The 10,212-nt window shown below is 30.8% G+C and overlaps 3 protein-coding genes across 5 annotated transcripts; 1 reads left to right on the top strand and 2 right to left on the bottom strand.

The window, feature by feature from the left end:
• Nucleotides 1-1,859: 1,859 nt before the first annotated feature.
• On the bottom strand, nucleotides 1,860-2,668 carry LOC108731420 (uncharacterized). The gene is made up of 3 exons (XM_018461753.1): nucleotides 2,440-2,668; nucleotides 2,221-2,368; nucleotides 1,860-2,146 (listed from the first exon to the last, which is right to left on the bottom strand). Exons 1-3 carry the CDS (start codon nucleotides 2,662-2,664, stop codon nucleotides 2,076-2,078), a joined length of 444 nt encoding a protein of 147 aa, XP_018317255.1. The 5' UTR covers nucleotides 2,665-2,668; the 3' UTR covers nucleotides 1,860-2,075.
• Nucleotides 2,669-4,690: 2,022 nt separating this feature from the next.
• Nucleotides 4,691-6,295, top strand: LOC108731423 (uncharacterized). Its single transcript, XM_018461757.1, has 2 exons — nucleotides 4,691-5,575; nucleotides 5,937-6,295. The coding sequence occupies exon 1, from the start codon at nucleotides 4,757-4,759 to the stop codon at nucleotides 5,450-5,452; it is 696 nt and encodes a 231-aa protein (XP_018317259.1). The 5' UTR covers nucleotides 4,691-4,756; the 3' UTR covers nucleotides 5,453-5,575; nucleotides 5,937-6,295.
• Nucleotides 6,296-6,611: 316 nt separating this feature from the next.
• Coq8 (ubiquinone biosynthesis protein COQ8, mitochondrial) lies at nucleotides 6,612-10,146 on the bottom strand. 3 transcript variants are annotated; one of them, XM_018461754.1, is made up of 12 exons: nucleotides 10,076-10,146; nucleotides 9,594-9,787; nucleotides 8,970-9,500; nucleotides 8,634-8,853; nucleotides 8,437-8,561; nucleotides 8,286-8,370; nucleotides 8,086-8,201; nucleotides 7,831-7,993; nucleotides 7,552-7,754; nucleotides 7,329-7,481; nucleotides 7,139-7,239; nucleotides 6,612-7,081 (listed from the first exon to the last, which is right to left on the bottom strand). In XM_018461754.1, the coding sequence occupies exons 2-12, from the start codon at nucleotides 9,783-9,785 to the stop codon at nucleotides 6,907-6,909; spliced, it is 2,064 nt and encodes a 687-aa protein (XP_018317256.1). In that variant the 5' UTR covers nucleotides 9,786-9,787; nucleotides 10,076-10,146; the 3' UTR covers nucleotides 6,612-6,906. The 3 variants fall into 3 exon arrangements, with proteins under 3 accessions (XP_018317256.1, XP_018317258.1, XP_018317257.1); XM_018461756.1 differs by having other exon boundaries at nucleotides 10,099-10,135; XM_018461755.1 differs by having other exon boundaries at nucleotides 10,067-10,085.
• Between the last annotated feature and the right edge of the window lie 66 nt (nucleotides 10,147-10,212).

The raw sequence follows: 10,212 nt of genomic DNA, 5'->3' as shown, positions 1-10,212 counted from the left end.
GTTTGCATTTACTTTATCGGCTTGTCTAATTTGTTATTTAAAAAATGGATTTGTATTTGATGAATTATTTTCAAGTTCAAGTGAAAGTTCTAAAAGTGAAGAAGAAATAATAAATATTATTTATGACGATAACGAAAATCATTCGAAAAGAAAGAAAGCAAGAATTCACAATTTTATTGAAAATGTAATTTGTAAATACAACAATGAAGAATTTCATGACCGAATATAGGATTCCTTTATTTAATTAAATGTATTCTCATCAGTTCAATATTCGCTTCATGTTACTTAAATCATATTTCAATAAATATGTATAATAATAAATAATCAACTATATATTATAAAAGTAAAAATTAACCTCTTTCTTGGACAAGCAGTTAGTTACAGCACTACCAACCTTGTAACTAAAAAGAAAATTTTCGACACAGCTATCGGAACACAACCATAGGGTGCTTTCCAATTGCTAAACACATCTTGACACTAACGTACATACACAGGAATGCACAAAGTGTAGCTTTGTGCATGACTCAATTGGAACAGCGGTTTCGGATAGCGTAAGGTCAATTTTTTAGTACATGCCCGTATCTTGATATTTTGTAATAATAATGTGATGGTGCATTTCCATGTATAGCGTGTATTTCAACCTAGAAGATTGACAATTTATGAAAAAAATTGAAGAACATGTTGCACACGTCAAACTCGTGTCATTATTTTGTAAATAATTAGAAAAAAAATCATTAACACATATATATGTATAATTATGCGCACTGTAATATTATATTTTTGAATAAAGTTGAACAAGCACATACATCTAACCTATAAAAAAAAATATAAAAAAATAGAATATATATTAGATTTATTTTATTAATCAAATATGATAAAAAAATATATAACAAAAATTTATTGATACCAAATAATTCCAATATTACTTACTTCACTGATATCATTATTTTCATCGTCCATTTCGTTATTTTTCCTCCTGTATTTTAATGCAATATTTTTCATACTGCATTAAAAAAAACGAAAATTCATGTTCTCCAACCTCATTTATAATCTCCCGACTTGAATGTCACTAAAAACACAGGGCTTACACAGCCCTCGGCTGAGTACAAGGGGTCAATCATGAAACTTTTTTCCTAGGATGAAAAGTGAAAAATGAAAAATTTCTCCATTAACTTCAAAGATTAAAATTTTCACTTTCCATCCTAGGGATAAAGTTTCATGATTGATATTCAGGAGGCTTATTACGGTTTTTGTGACGAAGTGAAAATTAAAAAATGATCAAATTCACTAAAAGTTAACCAACGAAGTTATAAATATTCTAGTAAATTCAATCACTTTTGTAATTTTCGTTTCGTCATAAGGAACCGTAATAAGCCCTCAGTAATGGAATTCTGTAACTCGTTATGCAATAGGGTCTTATTTGTAAAAATTGAAATGTGTAAAAAAATTATAATTAATTACTTTATACGCTTTTTATTAACTTAAAAGTAATTTAAAGTGATATTAATAATAGGATTTTTTATTAAAAACGATTAAAAGTGCTTAAAAAATGAGTGGGGAGTGAACGCAATATGATTGGCCGTGACGTCACGATTCAGCAGAGCCCGGTAAGTTTAAACGTTGTAAATACATACTTCATGTAAATGACACATACATAAGATATATAAACAAAACAAATGTGATATTTAACGGATCATGCGAATTACTAAGGGTGCGTTCCGTTTCTTGCATGATGCGCATAATGCATCTTTTATCCTTGTTATTCACCGAATGTTAAACAAGGATAAATGATGCATTATGCACATCATGCAAGAAACGGAACGCACCCTAAGTAATCAGTTACAACATGGCGAGAAATATTACAGGTTTTGTTAAAGCTCAATCGGATAATTTACCAAAATTAAACGTTTTAATGGTTGCTGACTTTTTTAGTGAAAATGAATTTTTTAACGTGGCAGAGACAAGAGGTGTTAAAGCTAAAAGGTGTTTACACACTTTACATACATTCAATATATATAAAAGTTTAATATAGTTCCACAATCAATATCTGTATTTTACAGGGCTGAAGGTAAAGATTATGGTGATGCATCAGCTGTGATGCATCTATCGTCAAATTCAAAAGTTCTTTTTGAAGTTGATGGACGATCTGTAAGTATTACATTATTTATTATATTCACATATAATGTAATTCGATAATATTAATTTTTATTTGAATGATACCAATATTAATAACATTAATGTTGCTTGCATCTGATGTTTCTCGATGAGGCTGGCAAGCAAATTTTGTCGGCATAACTCCATTCTTTAAGCGAATGAGTACGTTTGGAATGAACCTGACTTGCATGTAATTTTCAACATCCTCCTCTAACTGCAAACATAAAATCAATTTATTTTGAATTATTTAGGATTAATTTATTATATTTTAGGTATATGACTTACATTGAAATGGTGTTCACAACAAAACAAACTACTAGTCAGCGATATAGTTGAAGCATCAGTTCGGCCTGAGATTTCGAACCATTTTCTTCGAATCTCTCCTTTTGGCACTGACAGGAAAATTGTTGATGGAGAACAGATATTGTTTTGAGTGCATGAAGGCACAAAACACCACTTGTAATTTCTTTTTTTCTCTGCCATTACTCGTTTCTGCAAATTTTCTGCCATTTCACATCGGTTTATGTAAATTTTAAATCAACTGTCAACAACAGCTGTCACCGACCTAACCTAACTTATTTTAATAAAATAGTGAATATTTAGTCATAAAAAAATTATATTTATAGATTTAAATTATCTGCATTGTTCATAAGATCCATTTATCAATATTAGCAATACTCATTTACGGCCAAAAAATTATTAAAAATTATTAAAAAACAGAGGAGCGAAAAGAAAGTGTGATTGGCTTATAGCGTGTGACGTCACGATTCAGCAGGATATGGCGCGAATAAATGAGCGTTCAAAACATACGTGATTTTTAACTTATTAAAAAAAATTATTGATTGATTTTTAGTAACTTTTGTTATTGTAACTTTTGTTTTTACGGGTAGAAGCATTGTTTTAGATAAAAAGAAAATATTCGAGGAAGACCCTATTGTTATGTGCTCATAACGACAGCCGCGCAGATATTTTATATAATAAAAAAGCTGCGCAACTGTCGTTATGAACTCGTAACGACTGCATAACGAATTACAGAATTCCACTACAGGGGGTCTATTCTTGAAAAGAAACGTATACGAAAGTCTAGGGAAATACTACAGTATACGTTACGTATACTATAGTACTTTCCTAGTTTTTCGTATACGTTTCTTTTCAAGAATAGAGCCCCAGATGTGTAGTGTTGTGTCGACGATAACGGGCAATTGGAACGCAACTTGTGTCACTGTGTGCATGAAAGTGTCTAGGGATATTGTAATTGGAAAGCACCCATTATTTCTTACTACGCATAATTAGATCCGGGCTTAAGGGGGCATACCTGAGTAAAATTTTCAAAAAATCGAAAAAATTTTTTTTGTTTTTTCGAAAGATTGATTAAAATATGCTCCTAAAAGGTTTTTATAAAGTTCAAAGTATTTCTTGAGTTATGTGAGTCTTATGGAATGGGCGCACAGTGCGCTGAAATCGTACCTGATCAGTCGCCCTATACCGAACGCACAATAAGACCCTCGACCTAGTAGTTTTTTGTATACCTACATTTCGTCTTACAGGTGTGCGTGCGTGCGTGCGTGCGTGTGTGCGTGTGTGTTTCAAAACTAGAAAATTCGTTGGACAGCCATTAGTTGTTCGTAGCACGAGGCACGATGCGCGTCAATATTTAGTTCTACGCGAAATAAAATTGGTAGAAAAAATATAAAATCTGATAACCGTAACAGAAATTGAGATGGTAGAAAAAGACAACGTCTTCTAAATAGATATGAATTAGAGAAACCAGTTGATTTGGTGAGCACTTCTGCTAAAAAATTGAGATCATCTAAGACATTTGATTTTTCCATTAATCAAACCATCGGCTATAGAATCATAAATTTTTACTCCGTTTTTCTGGCGCTTGCTGAACATGTGAAATGCAAATCTTGTGGAGGAAATGTGGAGTTTGAAGAATCAAGTAAGCGAGGACTTGGATTTAAAATTACAATAAAATGTCTATCGTGTGCTCCAAAATTAATTAATTCTTGTCCGAATATCAACAATTACGCATATGAAATAAATACCAGATTTATTTTTACATCTATGCATCTTATCGGAATAGTATGGAAAGGAGCAGAAAAGTTTTGTGCTTTTATGGATTTGTCGCATCCTATTTTTCAGTCAACTTATGATACAATAGTTAAAAACATTTGTGATGCTGTAAAACTCATTTGTGACAAAATTTTAAATAGTAGTGTCAACGAAGAATTAGAAAAGACTGAGGAAGCAAACCAAAGTGCTACAAATACGACAAATAGTTGTTATAATTTAATAGTTTCTGGTGATGGCAGTTGGAGAAAAAGAGGCTTTTCTTCTTTATTCGGCGTGTTTAATTTAATAGGATACTATTCCAATAAAGTTGTAGACGTCGTTATGAAATCTAACTTTTGCAAAGCCTGTAGTAATATGAAAAAATACGAAGGAACGAATGAATACAATATTTGGTTTGAATCTTATCAAAATAATTGTCAAATTAATCATAATGGAACAGCAGGGAAGATGGAAGTTGACGGCATCGTAGAAATGTTCAATTGATCTGAAAATGTACATGATGTGAAATATAAATATTACATTGGCGATGGTGACAGCAAAACCTACAAAAATATCGTTGATGCAGATCCATATGAAGAAAGTTGTAAAAAAAGTTGTAAAAAAAGAATGTATTAATCATGTGTCAAAGCGTATGGGCAGCAGATTGCGAAAGTGCAAAAAGAATAATAAAGGTCTTGGTGGCAAAGGAAAACTAACAGATAAAGTTATTAATGACATGTCACTTTATTACAGTCTTGCGATTCGCAAAAACAAGGATTCCGTGAATGATATGCATAACGCTATTTGGGCTATACTTTTATATAAAAGTTCCACGGATACAAATCCTCAACATCAAAATTGTCCTGAAGGCGCTGATTCGTGGTGCACTTGGCAAAAAGCGAAAGCTGAAGATAAATTGCAGGAATATAAGCATAAGCCGGCTCTTCCACATAATGTTATCGAAGCAATAACGCCAATTTTTAAAAATTTGACCGATAAAGAATTACTGACAAGATGCTTAGGTGCATATACACAAAATAATAATGAAAGTTTTAATAATCTGATATGGAAAATTGCACCAAAAGTATTGCATAGTGGAGTTTTCATTGTCAAAATAGCGGCTTGTTTAGCCGTATGTAGGCCATTTATTATTATTGCAAATTGTGGAATTGTTAGGAATATGCATTGGACCCGAAATGACAAATTATGTTGTAAACGAGGATCGGCGACGAATTGCTGCTGAGATGCGAACGCGAGCGGCAACGCACGAAGAAAGAATACATTTCAGGAAGGATATGAATGCAATAAATGATGCTGCCGATGCTACAGACGATTCATTTTATGGTCCTGGAATAGATTCACTATGGTAAGCTGACAAATTCGATAGATTTCTATTAAAAAATCAATACTGAAACTTTAAACGTGTGTTTCTCAAAAGTGTTTTTTTTCAACTGGCTCTATCTATAACTCGAACAATTTTCGACCGATTGAGCTCATCTTTGAACAGTAGCTTCACAAAACGTATAGTTTCAGTTAAGCATAAGGATTTTTTTTTAATTGTTAGTTTTCAAGGGGCGAGATGTTTAAGAAGTTCAAAATGTAATGAAAAAAAAAATTTTTTTTTAACCGTTTCCATTTTATAAAAAAGAATTATTTAAAAAAATCACTATGTTTAACTGAAACTACACTCATATAGAATTGAAATTTTCAAGCAAATTTTATTTCAGATAATTACAACTTGAGTTCTCTACAGAGCCGATGGACCATGTTTTGTGAACACGGAAGTCTACAATGTTGAGCAACATCGTCATATATTTATATTTTGACATATAAAAATTCTTAAAATATCTTCAAAGTATACCCAATTGATACATCAATTCATATTTTTTCTAAAACTTATAGTTACTTTTAAAAAATTGACAAAAAAAGCCTTTTTTTAAAGCCTTTACTTAGGTATACCCCCTTAATTCATATGTACGTAACCGGACAAAACCTCCGGTTGTAACAATTATTATTTTAAATCGTTTGTATTTCGTATGAAGAGTTTTGAAGTGCAAATAAAAAGGTTTGTAAGTCATTCTATTAATTATAATTAATCATTCTTTTTTGGACCATGTACTTGACCGAAATAATTAACCGGATCTAAATTCAACAAAATTTATACATGGAATCGTTTGTATTTCGTATGAAGAGTTATAAAGTACACATTAAAAACATTTGTGAGTCATCCATACATTTTTAATTAAATATTAAAATATCATGTATTTGACCGAATATAGATACAGACGCTACGGTCACGGAAATTCCATTAGACGCGATAGGTAGTCTCTCTAGTATTTCGATATTCTTGGTTCTTTTCTGATGACATGACAGTCATAATAACATAATATTAACATAAATTAAATAAATATTGGCGCTTGACTGGTGTAATTATTAGAGCAGAACAATAAAGTTTTGTATTTCTCTACGTTATCGTGTTAATAAAATTCCTTCTTTCTTTCACGTTTACGATTATGAGTGGATCCGTCAGAAGGTATCTAGCCCACAGTATTTCAAGGTTACAAAAAAAGGCCCTCATTTTCTCTCTGATAATACTATCACGGTACTAGAAAAAATACATTTTTACAAAATAAATTATACATTTCAATCAAAATACATGTATATTTCGTTATATCATCATTATAATATAAATATGCATTAACCACGCTTATAATTAGCATAAATTTCACGGAACATGTCGCGACATTTGATTTTTGTTCCAAGTTTTGCACATAACAAAAATATTCCAGACAATTTTCTATGTAAGCTATATATTTCCTCGGGTGGTGGACATAATCTATGATTTATTATAGTTGGCACTAAAGCTTGGATCCTGCAATACATAATTATTATGTGTTATAGGATGGATGCAGAAATAGGTTGAACATACCGTTTTATTACATCTTGACCACCAAAATCATAATACTCGTGATTGTTGTCAAACACTTGTCCAAGAATCATAACTGCATCTACATGAGCATCCTCCATGATCTGATAATGTAAAAATTGTTCAATTAAAACTACATATATATATATAGCTTTTTAAAGTTTTTTGAGGTTGCTTAATAGAGATAAGATACTTTGGACTCGTATCCAGTAAGAAACTTCATCTCTTGAGATAATTGTAGAACCTTGTTGCGATTTCCTTCACTTGCAGCATTAATGACTTCTATATATTTATCCATAAACATTTTGTCATATGTTCTACATGCTCCAAAATCCAGTAAAATTAACTACAAAGATGTATCTGTTAATACTTTTTCGCGATTAAATTACAAATACATAATTACGATATAAAGAAACCTGTTTTGTATCAAGATTGTAAAAAAAGTTGGACCAATTTGGATCAGTCTGCATATATCGAAATTCGAATAATTCTTTTAGGCTCAGACGCATGACCAGTTCACTTATATGTTCCTTAATTGTAATATCCATATCTATACATTTGTCAACAGGTATACCTTCTATCATCTCTGTTGTAAATACTTGTTTTGTACAGAAATCATCTAGAAATTTAATTCATATTAAATATCAAAAAAATTGATTCCATACATCTTTTTTTTATTTATCTATATCACTTACCTATTACTATAGGCACATAATATTCTGGATAAGGCATTATTAACTCCCTATATTTTTTCGTACACTCTGCTTCCCTTATATAATCCACTTCCCACGCCAGTTCCCGTTTCGCAACCTCTACTACATTATCTATAAACATTCCCTCTGGAAACATATTCCACACCTGCAATGAACACATATTATATTTATATAATGAAATTTACTCAGTAAAGTTCTTTGCAGGATACACATAATACTGATCTGTGATATTATTACCTTCATTATGCCTATTAAATTTTCAATATCACTCTGAATACCCATAGCCACACCAGGATATTGAATCTTTATCGCTACATCTTGTTTATTCAATAATGTACCATGATGAACTTGTCCTAGGATATATCATATAATTAGAAGATCTCTTAATTTTAGTATTATACATATATAAATGTGAAAAGTAACAAATCAATATATACCAATGGATGCTGCGGCAAATGGCTTTTCTTCAAAGAACGCCAATTTATTTCTCCAATTATGTCCAAGTTCATTAGCTAACACTTTCTAGAAGGAATTATAGACACATTAAGAGATTGCTTTTTAACTTGTATATTTATATCATTTTGTTACCTCTACTTGCCAAGCTGGCATAAAATCAGCACTTTGTCTGACTCTTTCAAAAACTTTCTGTAATTCGGGGCTTATGATACTATTATCTTGGATGCTTAATATTTGACCAATTTTTAAAGCTGCACCTATATTTTTAGTAAACTGATAAAATTTTCATATATGTATATAGATACATAATACAATTGTGTGTGCTTTACCTCTCACTTTACATAACGTTGAAACTATTCTTTCGGCATTAGCTTTAGTAAGAAACATATTGTCAACTGTATCTCCAATACTACGCTCCTTTAATCCGAATGTCCTCCGTGTATATTCTGCAGCAGTACCAAGACCAAGACCAATACCTAAAGTACCAAAACTCACCATTCTTTGCAATCTTGTAGAAGGAACTTTTCTTTCTTTGGCAGTAGATGATAGCTGTAATATAAGTTAAATAATACATTAGTTAAAATGTGAATATAAATACACATAAACCAACTTAATAAAAATAGATACATGATGCAATAAATGAAAATTTATTTTATGGTACTTACACATTGCTTTGGTCTAACTGATAATTTAGCTTTTGGTCTCTCTTTAGAATTCATTTCCATATGTACATGTTCCTTTTCATATGCTTTAATAGTAGAAAAATAAGCAGAGCTTACAATCCTATTTTTAATATTTTTCTCATGTTCCAATTCCAATTTTTTTAAGATTTCTTTGTCTTTGTCAGAGAATTCTATGTCAGGTATCTCATCTTTATCTAAATTACTAATAGTCTTGATTTTTTCCTTTACACTCATATATTTTTTTGTTGTGTCATTTTGCATGCCTTTTAAAGACTTTTGAGTTATAGATTTGTCAATATTGCATTTTGATAACATGACATCTTCATCAATAGGCAATTCTTTTGGATCTTTCGCATTATTGTACACATATAGCTTGGTTTCTTTCTTGAGGGTATAATCATTAATTTTTATATCCAAAGTTTGACTAGCTGTTACCTTAATATATTGTTTAATACTTTTCTCAACTACACTTATACGTTCAGTTATTTCTTTCAAGTCTTTTATTATCTGTTCCTATAAAAAAAAGCAATTATATAATAAGAGGTAACATATGTAAGGTATTATATGTTACATTGACATCACTCAGATGTTAATCACAAGACTTACAGGAACTTTACTTGGCTCTGTGTTAGTCAATTTTTTTCCTATAGCTTGTAAACACTTCTCCGGTAAATCTTTTAAACTGGAATGTGTGATTCTATATCTGATTGCATTTTCCTGATGTTTCATTAAAACATTCGTAACCCTTTGTACTCCTTTGAATACGTTAAGTAGATCGGAAACTTTAGATCGAGGCATTTCTGAGAAATATGTAAATAATAATGAATAGTAATGCATTTTTTAATATACTATACAATAGTTTCGATAGAGCATTTTAATAATAATAATAATAATAATGTGTAAAACTATAAGCAATATGAATCCTCTATCTTCGTTTCATAGAACTGAACATTAAGGTTAGCACAATTTTGTATATCTTATAACATGAAAAATATGAATTCAGTATCTTAATATAACACTAAAAATAACTTAACGATGTAGATTATAAAAAATAATTCATCTATAAATAAAACAATTACGAATAAAACCTTTCGTGTATCATTCTACCAACACATTTCGGTGTAGGCGATCGTACCACAGTATATACAGTAGCGCAACTCTCACGCTTTCACTGTGGATAAAAATGAACTGCACATGCGCGAGCGAGGTATGTAACCAATCAGGG

The sequence above is a fragment of the Mycetomoellerius zeteki genome, unplaced genomic scaffold (genome assembly GCF_001594055.1).
Source record: "Mycetomoellerius zeteki isolate Tzet28-1 unplaced genomic scaffold, Tzet1.0 scaffold1272, whole genome shotgun sequence".
Lineage (NCBI taxonomy): Eukaryota > Metazoa > Arthropoda > Insecta > Hymenoptera > Formicidae > Mycetomoellerius > Mycetomoellerius zeteki.
The sequence above is the reverse complement of the archived record's forward strand: the minus strand, read 5'-3'. Positions and strand labels throughout refer to the sequence as shown.

What these genes read in the sequence shown, in the direction of transcription:
- LOC108731423 (XM_018461757.1), top strand. Translation starts at nt 4,757, where the DNA reads ATGGTGACAGCAAAACCTACAAAAATATCGTTGATGCAGATCCATATG.
- LOC108731420 (XM_018461753.1), bottom strand. Translation starts at nt 2,664, where the DNA reads ATGGCAGAAAATTTGCAGAAACGAGTAATGGCAGAGAAAAAAAGAAAT. An exon ending in GTTGTGAACACCATTTCAAT is followed by an intron (nt 2,369 to 2,439) that starts GTAAGTCATATA and finishes TTATGTTTGCAG; the next exon opens with TTAGAGGAGGATGTTGAAAA. An exon ending in CATTAATGTTATTAATATTG is followed by an intron (nt 2,147 to 2,220) that starts GTATCATTCAAA and finishes TAATACTTACAG; the next exon opens with ATCGTCCATCAACTTCAAAA.
- Coq8 (XM_018461754.1), bottom strand. Translation starts at nt 9,785, where the DNA reads ATGCCTCGATCTAAAGTTTCCGATCTACTTAACGTATTCAAAGGAGTA. An exon ending in CAGAGCCAAGTAAAGTTCCT is followed by an intron (nt 9,501 to 9,593) that starts GTAAGTCTTGTG and finishes TTTTTTTTATAG; the next exon opens with GAACAGATAATAAAAGACTT. An exon ending in TGCCAGCTTGGCAAGTAGAG is followed by an intron (nt 8,371 to 8,436) that starts GTAACAAAATGA and finishes AATTCCTTCTAG; the next exon opens with AAAGTGTTAGCTAATGAACT.